A 20,221-nucleotide genomic window follows, 5' to 3' on the forward strand; every position below is an offset into this window, starting at 1 on the left:
CTTTTAGCTCTCTTACCCAAACACAGTGATCTTATTTACTGCTTGCAAACAGACTTTCTGGTAGAAAACATGTCGTGTAAAGATGATACTCACAGGGAAACGTCTGAATATATATGGAATAAAGTCTGCTGATCTGGAGGAAAATAAGAACAAGAAGGGGAAGTTAAGTAAAAATATGTGTGAGAGCCAACTTCAGGATCCAAGCCAAGCTCGCCAAAGCTGCTGATCACTGTGGCGGAACAACTGGCCGAGCAATCTGCCCGCTGCTTCCAGCTCAACTTCTCGCCTTCAGCTCTGTCACGCTGTCACTTTAGGCGCAGCTCTCATTAATAACATGCTCACTCTCGGCAGGAAGCGACTCGACTCCATATTCAGTAACAGCTGGGAGGTAAGGCGGCGGTGAGAGGAGCTCAGCGGGAGCCAACTAACAGTCACTCTCCCTGCTTTAACACGGCATATGACTGATGTAACTCTGGACGGCTGCCAGAAAAATATATGAAAGTGGGAAAACTCGTGGTATCTAACTTTTGATATTTGTGAATTGTAGGAACTCAGATCTGTTGAAGTATTTTTGGCTGAAGTTGCATGTTACCCTTTAGTAAGTCAGTATATTTAAGTAAAAAAACAAAAGGAAAATCTCAGTCATATTTCAAACAACCTTGTTATTCTGTCAAACATATTGCAGTTTTTAGTTTTACTGTGTAATTCCCTTAGCTTACACATCTTGTCACGTGTCAAAATAATTTTTATATGTCATGGAAAGTAAGATCAAGCCCAAAGACAGCGATTTTCTGGCTAAAGATTATCTAAAAATTTTTATTACCCTCACCAAAATCTCATTCTGATCTTACCTCATCTCGTGATTCTTGTCAATAACAAAGAACTGAATACAGACAGCTTTGGGTTTTCCTGAAAAATGTTCTGCTCCAGTCGACTGTGGAAAAACAAAATGTAGAAGATTGAGTTTACAAATGTTACAGTGTACTTGTGACTGTTAAGTTTCGGCATTTCTTTTTTTGTTGTGACAACACCCTCAATATGAGAGAGTGAGTTTAAAGAATTGCAGTTTACCTGCTGTGAGTCGTTGGTCTGGGTTTTTCTCGCCTCTTCTTCTTCATTTTCTTGTACGTCGGAAGGAGCAGCAGGTTCCTCATGATTTATTTCCTGCAGTTTGTACATACCATCCAGCTCACTCAACTCAAAACTGCTGTGCAGCAGTTTCAAATCAACACTAGAGGTGACACTGATGAAGCCAATGACGACTCCGTCACTCTGTGGAGAAAACACACAGACATCTTTACCTATGGTCAAATGTATATTTCCCTCTTACTGAAATATATAACCCAGAAGCCTACCAACAGTCAATGAAGGTTTAAGCATTTTTCTTGAAATATTTGCTGTATCTTTGCTCTTTTATCCTGCACAGTAAGAGATAAAACTTCAAAGGAATACTTCACCCCAAAATGATCATTTGTACTTCAATTACTCATCCCGTGCTACGTTATATTGGCTTTTCTTGCATGCTTCCATGGTCAATGACGGATCCAGGAAATTAGAAAATTCTTGATGAATTGATGTCATAGGGGTCCGTGTTTGACAACAGCAGAATATATCGAAACATCCATTTACAAACAACAGCTTACGCTTACATTAATATTTAAAATAACAATTACAGTGTTAGCTAAAATGTATGTGTTTGGGAAGAACTGAGCACATGACTGGATAAATGAGACTTGGATCCTGCGGCACGAGTTATGTGAGTTTGTTTGAAATAGTTTTTCTGTTCTTAAACATGGTCACCCTTGACTTCAATTCCTCAAGAATTTTCTCCGTCAAAGTTTTCAAAGTTTTTCAAACCAAAGTTTTCATTATATGTTAAATGTAACATGGGGTGAGTAACTGATGTACAATTGGTCATTTCAGTGGTGAAGTATTCCTTTAAGTTCCAGAATAAACAGCAGAAGAAGAAAATGGTAGCTGGCATTAGCAGTGAGATCACAGACAAAGAACAGAAGGTATCACAGCTGTTTCTGTCACAAATAATCTCTTGGAAGTGAAGTGCAGAGACACATTTTTAGAATGCCTGAGGTTAAAAGTTCATTTTCGATTCTGGAAAAAGTAGTTGAATCAATTTCACCTCAATGTAAGTTTATTAGCTGTTTTGCAGCTTTTAATCATATCACATGAGCTTTCTCAGCAGGTGGAGTTTGCTATGTTGTCATGGAAGCGTAGCTTAAATTCTCTTTTTGTTTTTCGGATCACTTTGAAGATTTCTTGTTTATGTTGCTTTAAAATACGCAAACTCCCTCTGCTGATGAAGATCATGTAATCTTATCCAAAGCACCAGAACAGTTAAAGACTAATATTGTTTTAGACTGTTACCATTAGTAAATCTTTCCATTGTTTGAAACTGGACTTAAAAATAGTGATTAATTCTTGTGCTAGCTCGGGTTTGGCCTGAAATCATTCTGTGTCTGTAACAGATAGACTACCAGGATGAGAAAACTGTGAAAGAAATATTTAAATGACATATTCTCTAGCTTTTCCAAAAGGTTATGGCATTCATCAAAGAGACCCGTCCAAACCTCTGGGGCAATGTTTGACAGTTTGTTCTCTGAGTGCTCAACATATTCAGACAAAAAGCCCAAAATGCTTCAGATGTCTGGACACAATATGTTCAGTGAGAGCATGTCTTGGCCAAGTATCAGCTCGTATCTGCCATATGCTGCCATGAACACATGTCAGCCCGACTGGCGGGGAGGGGAGAGAAGATCTGTCGCCTCCCGGGTCCCAAGGGAACGAACCCCAGTAGAATTTCTGACAATCAGTTGAAGCATCATCAGTGAGCTGCGATTACAGTATGGATTAGAAATGACTGGGGGACAAATCACATAATACGTAAGATCTGACAAGCAGGAGGGATGAGCTGATATACATGGTACTTCTTTCTAAACTAAAATGAAAATGTTTAATACTCGAGGAATACTGTGCTCTCTTCAGCCAGACTCCATTGACATAAAACTGTACTTTTACCTCACTGAACACAGAGCTGCTTGTCTACCACTGCTTTGATCAGTTAGTTTGTTGGTGTTATTGTGTGACTTTGGTGTTTTGAAGGGATTACTTAAGATTCACCAAATTCACACAATAACACTAACAAACAACCAGTTGAGGGAGTAGCAGTTAATCAGCAGCTCCTGTGCTGAGAAACGTAGAATTACCATTTTTGTCAGTGGAGTCTGGCCTTGAAGAGAGCATAGATGAGTGTCACTTTCAGTTCAGCTCCCCGTCAGAAAGGGCTGTCTGTTTGGGAAGTACTGAGCATACGACTGGATAAATGAGACTCATATATTATACTGTATGAGTTTTGAGAGATTTTGTAAACAGATGTTTTGATATAGTTTTGCTGTTGTTAAACAAGGCCACCTATGGCTTCAATTCAGCAAGAATTTTCTTCGTTTTTGGATTCTATGTTTACAGTGGAGACGTGAGGAAAACAAGGTTTTCTTCACAAATTCAGCGTAACATGGGGAGAGTATGTGATATTCAAATGGTCATTTAGGGGTTGCAGTATTCCTTTAAGTGAGAAAAAGACTTAAAGTGGGAACAAACCTCACAAACGGCAGTATGATTTTCCTCATTCTGTGTCTCAATGAGCTCGGCCAGGAAGTATGGCTCTTCGATGAATGACAGAAATTTAGTCTGATCCGCAAACAGGCGCATGATGTCATCGTGATCTTCAACCCTGTAATGTACAAAAAGAGGAGAAGCTGCTTTGAGATCATAACTTCAGTTAAACTGCATGTGCTGGGTTTTTTTTCTGCCCCCAAGTGGCCATAAAAAAATCTATTAATGCAACTTTAACTTTATCCAGTTACACCACAAAAAATGCTCATTCATTGAATTCTGCTGACCAAATCACTGTTAACACACACTGTGCTGTATATATGTGGAGGTAGGAGTGACCTGGCTGTGCGGACATGAAGCCTTGGACAATGCTCTTCTCTGTGACAGATGAATGCTAAGCACTGAGGTCCAGGGTCAGTCAGGCGTTGCATTGGCTCAAACATCTCATCAAGGACTGGCTCTGGACACACAGAAATCACGGTCTCTGTCTCAACTTAGTTCGTTTTTAAATAAATGATAAACTATGGATTAGAAGCAGCTCTTCACCTAAACTACCAACATTCGGGCTGACCAGACAGATGTACTCAAGCTCGGGGATGGCATTAAAGACAGCCCTGTAAAAAGAAGCATAACAGTAAGAAAGGATAATTCGGCAGACGTTGGATGGATATGGATCTACACTCTGTGGCTGCTTTCGAACAAAGCACCTTAGAGGAGCTACTGTTTTTAATATTCATAAAATTTGGAAGTTGAACCTTAACCCAGCCCAGCTGTCTACAATAAATAATAATAATTTAAAATCATATTGACATACGGCTAATGAGGCTATATTTTATGATTTCTTGTAGAATGAGACTAGAACAAACAAATTTGATATACAGAAAGTAATTATTCCAGATAACAATACCGCAAAACCCTGACAGTTTTACTCTTTTTTAAAAGGGGGCATGTACACTTATTTTTCATACCTCATTATTTCCTTGACACTTGCTGTGGCGAAATCGGGCTGTGCCACAAAAAGGTGGAGGAAGAGTGTGTTCAAAGGCTGCAGAGGGAAGAAGATTTAGCCCATTTTTTCCAGGTGTGTTTACTACGAATTAAAAACTATTCGTACAAATAAACAGCATTATTCTTAAAAACAACTTTACATCAGCAGCTCTTTGCGGAACTGTCTGAATTCATGAGTGATACTCACTGTGCATTTTTCAGTGCTGAAGTGTTTCTGCAGAAAAGGTTCCCAGAGAGCCTGATCCACCAAGTCTCCAACAGGGTGATCAAAGAAGGAAGCCTGGGCAAGAACTTCATCCTTTTGATTGGCCAGAGTCACGGCCAGATTGGCTTTCTCTCTGGTAGGTCCAGAAGAGCAGGGAGGAAACAAAAAACAGATAACTGTGTTAAGATGACACTACAACATTTACTCAGAGACATCTTGCAAAAAGAGACTATGTCATCAGTACTATGATAAGTCCCAAGGCAAGATTTCACAATGGGAAAAAAAACTACAAGTCATTTTTATGAATGCCTCAAACAACACATTAATAATCCACCCCTCCCCCAGCCACCTGTAGGTCAACATGTTTGCATCATCACTTTTTCAAAAATATGGTTATGTAGATTGCTTCCATTAGTGTTTACAATAGAGGAGGGACCCAGATGAAGAGTGGAGGAGTAAAGTAAATGAGAATGGTTTTAGAAGTTATTACTGTAGGAGCACATTACCACTTTTTGTTTATTTTATTTGCTCACTAATACTATGAAATGGGAAAAAAATTAGATTAGATTAGAGTCAACTTTATAGACACTGAAGAGCAAGCACCAGTATAACAAAATGGCAAACAGCAGACGAGTGCATATACTATATAAGTATAATGACTGATACCAGGAGATATACACAGAGTGAATAATGAATGTATAATTTTGATGTATAAACTATAACCCAGCTCAATGACTGTAACCACGGTGGGTGTGGTATGAATAATAATCTAGTATGTCATATGTGTGGTGGTTCCTATAAACATTCAGTGTAAGTCATTCTGTCAGGTACAAATATCTATCATAATGTAATAATGTAATTAAATGTTGAGTTGATCATTCTGTCGGGTGGAGAAGGTCATTCTGTCAAGTACATCAATCACAATGGACCACAACCTGTATAAATGCAGTTTGACGTTGAGTAGATCATTCTGTCGAGTATAAATATCTATCAGAGTAGACTGCTTCCTGTATAAATGTAGTTAAACTTGGTGTAGATCATTTTGTCAGGTGCCGTAGGTCATTCTGTCAGGTACAATGATTTTTCAGTTGAAACCCAATGATGATTGGTGGATTTAGGTTAGAATATTGAGAGAATTTAGTGCAAAGTAATGAATGCTGCATATTTTGGCAGGTTTTGTTACCAACCAACCCCAAACCCACTAACTGATTATCAAAAAGTACGAGAAACAAATTCATTGACAACTGAAAAATTCAAAGCCCAATAATCAAAGGTAATAACTTTCAATACCCTTTGCACTTTAGACACAAATGTTTTGTTTGTTTTTGTTATCAGTCTGTGTCTCTCGCCCTTTTCCTTCCATATTCTTTGTACATATTTGTACTTTGAGATGATAGCTTATGATAATTAGTCTATGGAAAAATCCTTTTAAACAAACTGTTTTTAATTTAAAAAAATGAATAAATACATTTTTTTCCTTACAGAAGGTGAATTACATTTATCCTTCCAAAAACTGCTAGAGCTGTGGGGCTGATGAGGCTATCAATCCCACGAGCATCCGCTGACTCACTCCGTCTGACGGTCACAGTTTCCTCTTGGCCACTGGCTGAAGTTATAGTCCTCATCTTTACTTAGACTGGAAGGACACGGAATCATTTCAGTCACGACAATAAAACAATAGCAGCAATGATAACACTAACTTATGTTATCTGAACATTAAAGTTAGCTAGTTAGCTAGTTATGTTTGTTTAGCTGTTAGCCAGGCTAAAACAACTATTACCCACCTGTCACTGGTTTCTTCCGTCTTATTTTACTTTCTATTGCTTTTGGTTTAATTTATAAACAAAATTATTGTAACTCTGTAAAGACTGTCAGCAAATATACTCTATAAAAACAGAAAGTTTATCAATGGTCTCTATTATTAGCGAGCACAAACTCTGTAACCATAGTGACAGAGCGCTGCGCTGCTAGGGTTGAGAATCCGCAAGGCATTCTGGGTACTGTCATGGCGGCTCGCGCTTGAAGTAGCGAAAACGTTTCGTTCCCCGTTTACAGTTTTGTTGTTGTCGAAAACTTATTAAATACGTTTGGTAACTCTTTGGTTTAAAACCTGCCAGCAAAAATGGCGTCCACCGCGGCAGGCAAACAGCGGATACCGAAGGTGGCGAAGGTAAGCAAACAAAACAACATAACAGCCACGAGCTCCTGACTTCGGCTAAGTTAATGCTAACACGGTTAGCGCTTGAGTTCAGTTTAGCAAGGCGTCAGAGAGCGTTCACGTCTGCTTTAAATCACGACCGGACCTTGCAAATACATACAATATACACTGAATTAGTATTCTTGAGTGTTAGCGTTAGCCAGAAAGGAACCGGATGAGCTCGACAACATCTAACATGAAGTTGACTTTCCTATTTAAGCTAACAGTGGTCTGTGCTGGCTGTTGTGTTTCTCAGCCATGCTGCTTGTTGTTTGGGTTTTGTATGTGAGTGAGCAGTGGCTTCCCCCCTCTCTGGAAACTTATTTGACACATTTTTGAAAATGCGGGGCACTCTTTAGTGAGTTATGGTCTTGCTTAAATGTATTCAGTATAAGTCGTGAACATTCAAAACATGGTAAGCTAAGCAGTAGCAGCTAGTAGTAGTAGGAGAAGGAGTAGGAGTGATAACTGCATACATACAAGTACCATGCTCACATGGATTATAATGCGCCTTATGTACCTTTGCAGCGGTGAAACAATATTTGTAAACGAAGATGACATTTTGAATTAAACATTACATTGCACACGCATTGCATTGTCTTCCCTTTAAAGTTATATGAGTCTTTCATAACCAATAGACTTCAGCTCCCCACAGCTCAGTTCCTGTATAGTCATCCAACATAAGTAGTTGACACAAAATGGTATTTTTATTAAACATATTAAGCACTGTATAATGAATGTAATTGCATATAGAGCACACTAAAACATTAAATGGAATTTGTCTTCACTCCCACTTTAATCACATGATAACAACCTTCTCTCTTTAAAGAAACCATTAAATGCAACTGTTTTTCTGGGTAATAGTGTTGTACCTGAATGTAGTGTAAAATGTTAAGCTCTGCCTAAGTAATCCTTCACATATGTTTTTACGGAATAGTTTTATGTAGGTTTACCTTGATTTTAGGTGAAGTTTGAGGTTAGGTTAAGGTTAGAGTTAAATTATTGAGGGTGTCCTCATCTAGGAGATCTAACAGACTTGCACCTATACTGCAGGGTCTATGAGCTGGAATGGGTCAAAATAAATGTAGAAAATAGGGCCATTCTGAATCAGAGGACTCTTAACTCCATTATCTTTTAACTCCCAAGAGAGTACATTATGTAATCTATGGCAAAACAATGCATCTGGTGACCTTCATTTAATCAGAAGCATGTCCTTAGGGCTGGTATGTTGAAAGTAAGTTAGACCATGACAGTGACACCCGCTGATAAGTAGAAATCATGTCCAAAGGCTATTTAACAGTACACTCAAGATCACATCAGTAGGTTTGTATTCTTGAAGTCATCCAATCCTACATAAACACTTATATCTATATAGAGCCAGATGGACAGAGTAATATTAAGTACACTTCACCTCTTACCATATTTTCAAAGCACTACACATACAGTCATGTTTTACTCCCAGTTACTGCTTAAGTGTTCCCAGTTTACTTAGTGAAACATTTACTGTTAAATTCCTCTTTTTTCACAAGTAAGATCATTACATTATGGGCCTAAAGCTATTTACTTGAACTCAGTTGGCTGACAGATTCACAGGTTAAGGATATTCAGCATTAAGACATGAGGAACATGAAGACATTATGCTTGTGATTGGCTCAACGTTATGCTAAAAAACTTCTTCTTGTATTTCAGGTCAAGAATAAAGCTCCCGCAGAGGTTCAGATCACTGCTGAGCAGCTGCTGAGGGAAGCCAAAGAGAGGGAGCTTGAACTTTTGCCACCACCACCAAAACAGAAGATCACTGATGAGGAGGAGCTGAACGATTACAAACTCAGGAAGAGGAAGGTAACTGCTCACATCTCATCCTCTCCACTAATGATGTCATGTTTTGATTAAAATGTACAGTATGTCAGTTTACAAAAGTGTGAAATCTGACTGAATTTGGCTTTGAAGAAAATGACTACACACATTTCAATATCAATAGCTGTCCAATGCGACATGCAGTTCATTTAAAAGTGTGATATAAATGATCATCTGACTTTTAAACCATTGTCTGCCTTTCCTTTTAGGGCTTTGAGGACAACATCAGAAAGAATCGCACTGTCATCAGTAACTGGATCAAATACGCACAATGGGAAGAAAGTCTAAAGGAGATCCAGAGGTATTGTACCCTGCAGTTATGATCTTATTTTTCTTCCAAATTTTCCCTTAATACATCTGACATTTAGCTTTCTCTCATCACTGCTTCCTCTGGCTTCAGGGCTCGTTCCATTTACGAGCGAGCGCTGGATGTCGATCACCGAAACATCACTCTGTGGCTCAAGTATGCCGAGATGGAGATGAAGAGCCGGCAGGTGAACCACGCCCGAAACATCTGGGACAGAGCGATCACCATCCTCCCACGAGTCAACCAGTTCTGGTAAGAATGACACTTGGGTGTGGAAGGAGGAAGCAAAACATCATCAGAAACAGTGTCAATATTATTTGGAAGTAGAATTTTTATGAGCTACTGTCTAAAGCCAGGTATCCAAGTATTTTTCAATTTAATTGCGTTGCTAGGAAACGGTTGATTAGCTGCTTTCATATAGAAAAAGAAACACTTCTATTGAGAATGAATGTTTAAAGTCTAAAAAGCTTCATACTCTGTGTGACTGTGATGCGTCAATGGAGAATCTCTGGTGTGTGTTTCACTTGTTTGACATGGCTATCCATATATGTACCTCATATTTGACTTTCTTTTTCCTATAAAAGGTACAAGTACACCTACATGGAGGAGATGCTGGGGAACATCGCCGGCTGCAGGCAGGTGTTTGAGCGTTGGATGGAGTGGGAGCCTGATGAACAGGCCTGGCACTCTTACATCAACTTTGAGCTGCGCTACAAAGAAGTGGATAAAGCCCGCACCATTTATGAGCGATATATCCTTTTGTTGGTGTACTGATATGTCGTGCTCTAAGGTTTTAACCCCTGAGAAGAGGTGGTGGTGTTAAGCCAGCCTACAGTATTTTTTGTGATACAGTTTTTGTATTTTATAACTGTGTTTGTGTAAAAGCTCCTTAACTCCACTGTACTTGTCATTGTTCATCCCGAAGTGAAGAACTGGATAAAGTACGCTCGTTTTGAAGAGAAGCATGGCTACATCGCTCACAGCAGGAAGGTGTATGAGAGGTCGGTGGAATTCTTCGGAGAGGATCATGTGGACGAAAACCTCTTTGTGGCCTTTGCAAAGTTTGAGGAGACACAGAAAGAGGTTTGTTAAGCCCAGTACAGAAAAGAGACATCCTGTAACAGACTGGATTTAAACCAGAGCTTCAGACGTTTGGATTCTTGTTATGCTGAAGAGTTGTTAAAAATATTTATTTTCTTGTCTTTAGATGAAGGTGCTAGCTTAAAAAATGTGTTTTGTCTGCTATTGCTTCTTACCAAAACTTGCTGAATGTATGGAATGTCCCTTTTTTTACAGTTTGAACGTGTTCGGGTGATCTATAAGTACGCTTTGGACAGAATCCCTAAGCACCAGGCTCAGGAGCTCTTCAAGTTCTACACGATGTTTGAGAAGAAGTTTGGAGACCGGAGGGGAATCGAGGACGTAATCGTCAGTAAACGAAGGTTCCAGTATGAGGAGGAAGTCAAGGTATTTATCATTGAAAATCTACACGGTCACATGCAGGTTTTTACAAAATAATTACAAGCTCTACCACAAAAATCCTGCTCTTCATGTTTGATTCACATTAATATATACCACATTTTATGTCATTATACCATTTAGATCAGTTATTCTGAAAGTTTTCTACAAGCTTTAAAAAATGAGACAAAAGGGTGAAACACTGAATGAATTTTCTAGAATCTGGTATTAATGTTTTGGTAGTAATGTAGCAGGTCAGCCTGTTCTCACTTTTTTCGTTACACCATATTTGTCCAAATACAAGAGAAACCTGAACAAGAGGGAACATTAATCCTTTTATGCTCAAATAAACGTCTTTGTTCAGTAGTGAAACCGCATATGAAAAAAAGGTCCTTCCTGTCCTAATCACTGGCGTACTTCTGTTTGTATCAGGCAAACCCCCACAACTATGACGCATGGTTTGATTACCTCCGCCTGGTGGAGAACGACGCTGACCCTGACACAGTGAGAGAGGTTTACGAGAGAGCTATCGCCAACATCCCACCCATCCAGGAGAAGAGACACTGGAAACGATACATTTACCTATGGATCAACTATGCTCTGTACGAAGAGCTGGAGGTCAAGGTCGGTTTACTAACTATTCATCATAATCGTCAACCTTCACTTCAAGAGACCAAATAAAAAGGACCCATGTTATTGACGTTAGAAAATTCATCAAAAGAATAATTAACTGATCTGTTCACTCATTCTCTCTCCGTAAGCTTAACTCTAATTCATTAAGATGCCATCTCGGTGAATAACAAAACAACAATAAGATTTGCTAATGACGTCCAATACATTTTTTATTTTTTCCTTGTCAGGATCCTGAAAGAACGAGGCAGGTGTACCAGGCCTGCCTTGACCTCATTCCACATAAAAAGGTAATTCTGATTTGCTCCTGTCCTTTCATTCATAATAACGACAATATTAGTTTGTCCGTACTAAAACCGCAATGTAGGAAAAGCTGATAAACGATGTATGGTGTTGTTATTACCAGATTGTGATCATGATATGTCATGTTTCATTTAGTTCACATTTGCAAAGATTTGGCTGCTCTACGCTCAGTTTGAGATCCGACAGAAGAACCTGCAGGGAGCCAGGAAGGTCATGGTAAGACTCACCACAACTGATAAGCTCGTCATGCAGTTCTACAGAGAGAGCAAGGGCTGCATGAATTGTTGTCAGAACAACATTTTCATCAATTTAAAGGTTATTTCATAGTTAACATGTTCTGATATTAACCGAGTTATATACCTGCTTAAGATGCATAAACCAGTATGAGTTTCCCAAATTTCGAAAGTTTAGCAAAGGTAGAACACTGAGAAGCTAATGCTTTAAATACTAAAAGGCTGAAACAGGAAACACTTTCTCCAGATGAGCTCAGTCTGACTTAATCTGTGATTTCCACCCGTCATTGTTTCTCTTTTTCAGGGTACAGCCATCGGTAAATGCCCAAAGAACAAACTGCTGAAGGGCTACATCGAGCTTGAGCTGCAGCTACGTGAGTTCGACCGCTGCAGGAAGCTGTATGAGAAATACCTGGAGTTCAGTCCGGAGAACTGTACCACCTGGATCAAGTTCTCAGAGCTGGAGACGATCCTGGGAGACATTGAAAGAGCCCGCGCCATCTTCGAACTCGCCATCGGACAGCCGCGACTGGATATGCCTGAGGTATTGATGTAGTTTTGTTCATCAAACCTTTTTTTTCTTACAGACAGAGAACATGGACAAAAAACTAATTTTTTTCCAAACACATGGCCAAGTCAATCATTTAATCGATGTTTTGCCTACGACTGATTTCTATGTCTTTGTTTAGGGAATTCAGAAAATTTTAAGGCCAGAACTGGCTATTGAAAGCAATAATTTTGAGATGTTCAAAATCATCCTAATGACCGAAATGCATTTAGTAGGTGAGGGTCTGCGACTTTCTTTCAGACTGACAAGATTCGGCCTAAAGGGTACAGTTTGGTCTGCACATATAAATTAATTTGTTCATCCTTTCAAAGCGTTTGTTTCTGTTATGTTTTCAGGTACTTTGGAAGTCCTACATTGACTTTGAGATTGAGCAGGAGGAGTTTGGAAACACCAGAAACCTTTACAAAAGGCTGCTGCAGCGCACCCAACATGTCAAGGTGAGAACTGCATCAAGGCTTAGAAAGGAAATGCTTTCCAAAGGGAGAAAGATTAGAATTCAGACTGATTCTAACTTTCTCAAATAACTAAACATTTACTGCAAGATGAACTTATTACCCTCCTCCTTCTCTGCAGGTTTGGATCAGCTACGCCAAATTCGAGCTGTCTATCGACAGCCCCGACAGGCTGCAGAAGTGCCGGCAGATCTACGAGGAGGCCAACAAGGGCATGAGGAGCTGCGAGGAGAAGGAAGAGCGGCTCATGCTGCTTGAGTCCTGGAGGGACTTTGAGAAAGAGTTTGGTTCTGAGAGCACCATGGAGAGAGTCAGAAAGCTGCTGCCAGAGAAGGTGAAGAAGAGGAGGAAGCTGACCGCGGAGGACGGGGTAAGACCTGGACACCACGCCACTAACTGCTTTATGACAGAGCACTGTATTGAAGATAGTAGCAGGATGTCAGTTGCAGTGTGGACGTCTATTATAATGTGGTTGTACACTGCTGATCATTTAGAAATTTCTGATTTGCATTGACAAATTCAAATGTTGATGAATCGATGATCAAAGTAATTAACTGCAGCTGGTCACAGGAATTAATCTCCATCTTTTGTCCTGATTCTTTCAGTCGGACGCAGGTTGGGAGGAGTACTACGACTACATCTTCCCAGAGGACGCTGCCAACCAGCCCAACCTCAAACTGCTGGCCATGGCAAAGATGTGGAAGAGGCAGCAGATAGAGGAGGAATCCGAGAAAAGTCCACAAAAATCTACAGAAGTGGCTGAAGCAACGACGGCACCGTCCTCTGACGAACCTGCAGCTCCTTCTGAGACGCTCCCGGAAAAGGACTCAGATAGAAACACTGTGACGGAAACAGAAGAGGAGAAGACGTACGATGATCGAGATGACGACGATAGCAGCAGCAGCAGCAGTAGTAATGAGAGCGATAGTAACGATGACGATGAAAATGATGGAAAGAAAGAGCAGAAGGAGAGCAAGAGCGGAGACGAAGATTCAGATTAGATTCATGTTTCAGAGGAAGGTTTTCCGTCTGAGACACTCAGGATAATGTTCATTTTTCTACCGTTCTGTTTTTTTTTTTAAAACAAAAACAACAAAACCAGCTCATGAGCAATCTTTAATGTATGACCATGTTTGATTTGCATTATACACACATCAATTCAAACTTGCAAGTTTTGTTATTTCTTAAGAAAACATTCTTTTGGAATTTACAGGAAAGCAAAACTGAATATCTGATTGTTTAAAAAATTAGGATGTGTACAGTGTGGCTCTCTGACTATGAATAAGAAATGTTAAGCAGCATCTGTGGCGGTTTATGTACACTGGAGCTGATTACAGCCTGTAATTACATTGAATTCACACGTGATTATAAGGAGAGAGAGAGAGAGCGGATCGTCAGAGAGCCACAGTCTACTGTTATTCGATGTCTTCTGGTCTGACGGGATGTGGCAGCGGGATGATTGACTTCTTCTCCGTGTCTCTGGACAGAGCTTTCCTCATGTCTGCAACAACATAAAAAAGGGATAGAAGTATTGAGCTTTTCAAAACTAGTCGCTGTTTGTATAGCTCGGTTTGATCTGGAGAAATAGCGCCCTCCTCTTGTTATAAAGACAAATTGATTCCCTCAAGTTTGCTCGCAAGGAAAACGTGCTGCACAGACATGCAGCTCATAAACCTCAAAATCCAAAACAGGGGTGATAAGTCAATGAAGTCAATGAAATCATCAGTTCATCAAAAAAAAAAGCAAAAACTAAACTTAAAAAAAAAACAACAACAAAAAAAGTTACCTTTAGTGATATCTCTTCAATCAAATACTTGTGTTATTTGGTGGAAAACATTTTATATACCTTCCCCATATCTTTAAAAATAACAACATAACTTAAATGTCTCTGCAGAAAAATGTCCCTCTTAGAATCCACAGAGGGATTTTAACAGTTTTAATAGAGACAATTTCTTCAGTAAAAGTTCCACTGAAAACTGTTGATGTTTTTTGTTGGTTATCCAGAGCAACAAGGACACATTGGTGTTGTCATGCTTTAAGCAGCACAAACTCCACTCAACTCCACTGTCTCATGTAAGTAGAAATCTGATGTTTTGTAAACAAATAACCAGCATTCAATACATGTTTTAAACAAAAAACACCTGTATGCCCCCTTTAGGTTTTATAGAGGGTAAAACATGATTTGTTTGACAGAAGGCCACACAATATTAAATATGTATTTGTATTCTACTTTTGTGGTTTCAGTTTCCAGAACTCATCTCACCATAAGCGTCTTCATCAGGTTCCCCGTTGCTGGCAGAGTAATACTCGATCACTGTCCTATAGACGCTGTAGCCTAGACGTTTGTACATGTTCACTGCCACCTGGTTGGAGACTCGCACGAAGAGATCCACGAAGAATCCGCCCTTCCTGCAAAGCAACGGGAAAAATTACAGTAACATCTCCACGATGAGGAGATGACTTAAATCCAGGCAGCATCTGCTACTTCATCAGACAGGATCATTTTCAAGGTTAATAAAACAAAAGCTACTTGTGGGTTGAACTGGGACATTTCCTCAAGTATCAGTGTCAAACTTGTTAAATTTCATCTCTCTAAAATAAAATAAACATTGTCACGTCCGCACTGCAGATACAGACTTTACTACCCAGTGGGCGTGATGGTACAAACCTCTCAGAGATCTCCTCCAGCATCTCCATGAGTTTGGCTGCGAGGCCGAGTCTTCTGAACTCGGGGGCGACGGACAGGGCAGTGACGTGACCGTGCCACTCCTCCCGAGCCACAGATCCCTCCGCCTTCCCCATGACTGCAGACAAGACGCAGGCCAGGAACAAGTAAGCATTACTGAGAGTTTATCTTATTAACTTAACAAGGACATGCCTGGCTATAAAGTGAAATTTGTTGCTGGTATGTATAATTAATAAACAATTAATACAACAAGGGTTGCACATTATTTTATGTGCATAGTGCTCAGCATGTAATGAGCAGTATGATGAGAACAAAATTGTAAATTTAAAGGGCCAGATTTTTGCAAATAATGAACAATAGGAACAATAGGCCCATTTCAAAATAGACATTTTTACTTGTCAGAAGCAGCAGGACTGCCACAGGTGTTACTAATGATAGTAACAATGGCTTTAGTTAGTTCAAGTGTCCAGTAAGTTATGACAGTATGACAGTATATGCATTAGCAGGACCCTGAGCAATGGAAAATAAACTGACCTCAGCAGTCGTTAGCTGTATAATTTACACCTGGGCTTCTGCTGTCCCTCTTGCCTGGGGTGTGACCATGTGACCTCCTGATGGGACCTCCTTACGGTAAATTTATTTATTTTTATCTTTTCTAAAAATTTGCGAACATTTCTGTTTTGGCTTTGCCTTTACAAGCTCCTGAGTGTAAACTTTTGGGATGGAAAATGTAATTTAAATGATTGTAGCATCGAGCTGCAAAATAAGATGTGAAAAAATGAAGGAGTATGTATAATTCTGAATGCATTGTGTGTGTGTGTGTGTGTGTGTGTGTGCGCGCTTTAATTACACTTTTTGCATAATGCCTCCATAATAAAAAGACTATACAGTCCAGACTATAAAGACTAGAAAAAAATTAAAAAATTAACATAAAAATTTAACATTTAAAGACATATGTTAAAAATTTTAAACACACAAACTTGCTGACCAATCAGCTATCCCAAACAATAGCCAGTTTTCATGGCAGGCATTCTGACGTCATCACTGGTAAAGCACAGGTGTATTGATTAACAGTAATGAAGGCTGCATTCCATTTAGGAGAAGTCCTGGTACTTTACATGGTGGCTGCATGTCATGGCTTACTGTAACACTTAATGGAACTGAGCCATCATTAATGCTATCAATTTCACCTTTGTTTTACTTAATGATAAGTCAAAATGTCTGCTATGAATACGGTCTGTAAAATATATATTTTAAAACAAACAAATAAAACTCACTGTAGCCCATCAGTTCACCACCAGGAGCCTCGGCGACGATGAAGTACTCCGGCCAGTGAGCAAGGTACTGGAGGTAAAACGGGATCCCATACTGGAGGTCAGGGGTTAAAGGAAGCTATAGACTTTTGTTACATATAAATAGTTTGTGAATTTTTTGGTATGTATGACATGAAAATATGCTAACGTCACATGTAAAAATGCAACTAGCTAACGTGGCTAGCTGAACGAGTCAACTTAAAGGATACAGTTTCTGTCAAAGGGTCCAGGTTGCTGTTTGAAAACAAAAGAACAGACAAATATCATTTAAAGTAATTCATAATTTCGTATATAGTGTTATAATTCATATAAGTCAATAACAATTAATTTGTAATAATTGTAATGTCTATTGCAATGACACAAACGGAGCTAACTGAATTGTGTAATTTAACGTTTCCTAATTTAACGATATTAATGAATATTAACGTAAAAAAAAAAACAACTAAAAATTCAATTAATTCCCGTAGGCTTTATCGGTTAATCTGATATACCCGTGTTCGACTAAACAAAGTGACTTTATTAGGAAATTGTTCGGTAACGTCCTAGCTCGGTTAGCTAAGGGGCTAACGTAAGAAGGAGAAGAGATTACATTTTTTTACTCAAAAGACGGTTAGTTGACTGGTTACATTTTCGCCGATTTTTCCAGAGGACACTAATGATTCACGAGGCATTTCAGCCAGCCATTGTCAGATATTCATACTGACCATAAGTATGGTAAAACTACATTCTGTTTTTTTATGAATGGAGTTTGGCACTGCATTCCAAATAACCAGCAGTCCATCCGTGGTCACATTGGTTAGCCTGCTAAAGCTGCTGCACACCAAAAACAAGGTGTGCAGACTACTCTGCCACATAAACGAAAGACAGCGTGTTAATAAAAGAATTTATGTTGTAAAACTGACAAGACGTAACTCACATATTGTTGAATTTAAATAAATCATCGCAGGTAAACGGTCTTAATGTTGTCATCCTGGCTTGTTGTTTTCTGTCCTTTCACCTCATAGGGAAAAGAGACATCGGGCAAAAAGAAAAAGAGTAGCGCCTCCTGCTGAAACGGAGGTTTTTCATAGTAAGATTGTCTTAGGCACAAATACCTTCATACTGTTTACAGTCTACAGTGTGCACCTAGTTACAACTAGTCTGATACAGTCAGTCTAATATATTGTTTCTATTATTTTGTCCACCCCATTCATACATATGAAGATAGGCTAAAAAACAGAAACACCACATGATTAAGTATTCTGCATTTTCATTCCTGACTTAACTGGTTAGTTAACACCATCTGCTGTTGAAATAATGAACAGCACCTAAATTTTCTGAAAAAAATCAAAGTGCAGGTTGACTCTTAGTTCAAAAAAGGTGGAAAAATACTTAAAACTTTTGGATAGGCCCTACTTATTAAACAAATGCCCATTATCTTTATTTCATTCTAAGTTAATGGACTGATGAAATGCTATGAATATTGTTGACAGTAGAATAACATGAAATAAGATAAGATAAACCTTTGTTGATCCCCAGTCAGGAAGTTTGGTTGTTCCAGCAGCACATGGACATAACTGATAAAGATAAATAGAGAAAGAAAAAGGAATAAATGATAAGATGTTTATAACAGTAACATAATATTATTAAAATGTATTATAATAGAAAAAATAGGTTTAGTATTATAATAACATATGGTGAGGTACATAATAAGTGATGATGATGATAGTCCATAATTTCCACGGCAGTTGTGCAACAATTTTAATAATTTACCTAAAACATAAAGAAAAAAACATTTTTAGTATATTCCATATTTCTGGGGCATAGTGGATAAAAATAACATCCCCAAAGGTTTTTGTGGTGACTTTGGGAACAGTTCAAAGACCAGCTGTTAAGAATCATCAGATGATAGGCTGTCTGTAATATAAGAGGGGGCCAGGCCATGTGGTGCTCTAAAAACTAAGAAAAAGACTTTAAAATCCCTTCTAAAAGATACAGGGAAACAGTGTGGGTTACCGATGTGGAAAAACTTGTACTCTTATCAGTCTTCATTTTGATGAATAATAGAACCAAGAGTCAGAGAAGATGTTGGCACAGTGTGCATGCATGGACATAGACATACCAAAAACACAACATGGATTAAGGCATTTATAATGTATTTCCTGCGTCATACAGATCTGTTTAATTTTACAGTAAAGTCTGAACATCTACAAGGTCTTCATCTTGTAGTATCTTAGCTTTCCGACACCCTGGAGCCTTCTAACATGCCTGCATGCAGACAGTGAAGGACTCTAAGGGCCTAGGGGAAATATCCAAACCATTACCATGGATGAATCATACACCTTTGTGCTGTTATTATTCATGATGACATTCATGTACTTTCATGTTAAATTATTTTCCAAAACAGTTAAGTAAAGCAGGAGTTAAATGTTCTCTCTCATGTTAGTTGTAGATAAAACCCTTGCAGCAACATTCTGAATGATCCTGCGATGGCTGCTGTTGGTAGGCCAGTCAACAGAGCATCACAATAATCAAGACAATTAGAAACAAAAGTGAATAAGCTCTTCAGCATCATGCTGGTTCGGTAGAGGTCTCACCTTTGCTATTTTGTGCAAATGATAGGCAGTTCTGGTCATCGTATTAAAGTAAGCTTGGAAACTGAGGTCAGAATATAGATTGTGGAGAATGTGAGATTGTGTCTGCAAGGCCAGATGTCCTAGTTAAGCAAGAACAGGATCCCTCCTGTTTTTTGGGCCAAGTAGATGCATCTCTGTTTTATCATCATTTAGCTTCAGGAAGTCAAGGGATGATTCTGTTAACAAAAGTTCATCCTGAGGTGGAAATGAATGTGTGTATCTAATTTCCATCCAACAGTTCGCAAGATATTTCCCTAAAACCCAAAAGTGTCAACCTCAGGGTGGCACTAGAGGAAAGGTCAGTGCATTACCTAAGTCAGGTTCGTCCTCTGGGGAACATCAACATCTGCACAAAATTTAATGGCAATCCATTCTATCGTTTCTAGCATGGTTTAATACAACAGTATCAGTGTCCTTACACTCCAAACGGCATTCATAGGAACTGTCACCTCTTTGTTTTTCAATGAATACTCAAAATCAAACTGATACTGAGACTTTGGACTCTTGGGTTTTGGAGGCTCCTAGGAGGCTATCTACTTTTCATAAGGCCTGTAATTTTCCATCTCTGTATATACGCTGTGAGGCAGAGGTATAATAGTCCCTACAGCAGTAAGACTGGACCGATGCCCAGTGGGAAAACAGAAATAATGCATCTTTTAATATCACAGATACATTTTCCTCTGTATGAGCTGTGTAAATTTCCTCAGAGTGGAAACACCCAATCTGAGCTTCTAAACGAAGCCTCCTTGGGGGAATTCAGGT

General features: G+C 39.1%; 3 protein-coding genes across 3 annotated transcripts in view; 1 reads left to right on the forward strand and 2 right to left on the reverse strand.

Annotated features, from left to right (window-relative positions):
- Positions 1 to 6,698, reverse strand: part of cfap61 (cilia and flagella associated protein 61) — a 38,277-nt gene extending 31,579 nt beyond the window's left edge. Inside the window, exons 1-10 of the mRNA XM_042503811.1 lie at positions 6,625 to 6,698; positions 6,323 to 6,476; positions 4,823 to 4,973; positions 4,596 to 4,672; positions 4,174 to 4,241; positions 3,967 to 4,087; positions 3,613 to 3,745; positions 1,072 to 1,272; positions 852 to 934; positions 94 to 133 (exon numbers count right to left, since the gene is read on the reverse strand). Coding sequence (XP_042359745.1) covers positions 94 to 133; positions 852 to 934; positions 1,072 to 1,272; positions 3,613 to 3,745; positions 3,967 to 4,087; positions 4,174 to 4,241; positions 4,596 to 4,672; positions 4,823 to 4,973; positions 6,323 to 6,465 — 1,017 coding nt within the window. The 5' untranslated portion in view covers positions 6,466 to 6,476; positions 6,625 to 6,698. The remainder of the gene's footprint in view (positions 1 to 93; positions 134 to 851; positions 935 to 1,071; positions 1,273 to 3,612; positions 3,746 to 3,966; positions 4,088 to 4,173; positions 4,242 to 4,595; positions 4,673 to 4,822; positions 4,974 to 6,322; positions 6,477 to 6,624) is intronic.
- Positions 6,699 to 6,848: 150 nt separating this feature from the next.
- Positions 6,849 to 14,009, forward strand: crnkl1 (crooked neck pre-mRNA splicing factor 1). The gene is made up of 14 exons (XM_042503570.1): positions 6,849 to 7,010; positions 8,727 to 8,879; positions 9,104 to 9,195; positions 9,295 to 9,453; positions 9,786 to 9,952; positions 10,106 to 10,284; positions 10,498 to 10,668; positions 11,092 to 11,283; positions 11,520 to 11,579; positions 11,728 to 11,808; positions 12,130 to 12,369; positions 12,729 to 12,830; positions 12,967 to 13,215; positions 13,451 to 14,009. Exons 1-14 carry the CDS (start codon positions 6,963 to 6,965, stop codon positions 13,844 to 13,846), a joined length of 2,289 nt encoding a protein of 762 aa, XP_042359504.1. The 5' UTR covers positions 6,849 to 6,962; the 3' UTR covers positions 13,847 to 14,009.
- Positions 13,949 to 17,849, reverse strand: naa20 (N-alpha-acetyltransferase 20, NatB catalytic subunit). The gene is made up of 6 exons (XM_042503573.1): positions 17,761 to 17,849; positions 17,054 to 17,078; positions 16,809 to 16,899; positions 15,514 to 15,649; positions 15,109 to 15,254; positions 13,949 to 14,346 (listed from the first exon to the last, which is right to left on the reverse strand). The coding sequence occupies exons 1-6, from the start codon at positions 17,811 to 17,813 to the stop codon at positions 14,261 to 14,263; spliced, it is 537 nt and encodes a 178-aa protein (XP_042359507.1). The 5' UTR covers positions 17,814 to 17,849; the 3' UTR covers positions 13,949 to 14,260.
- Between the last annotated feature and the right edge of the window lie 2,372 nt (positions 17,850 to 20,221).

This window comes from Plectropomus leopardus, chromosome 16, assembly GCF_008729295.1.
Source record: "Plectropomus leopardus isolate mb chromosome 16, YSFRI_Pleo_2.0, whole genome shotgun sequence".
Lineage (NCBI taxonomy): Eukaryota > Metazoa > Chordata > Actinopteri > Perciformes > Serranidae > Plectropomus > Plectropomus leopardus.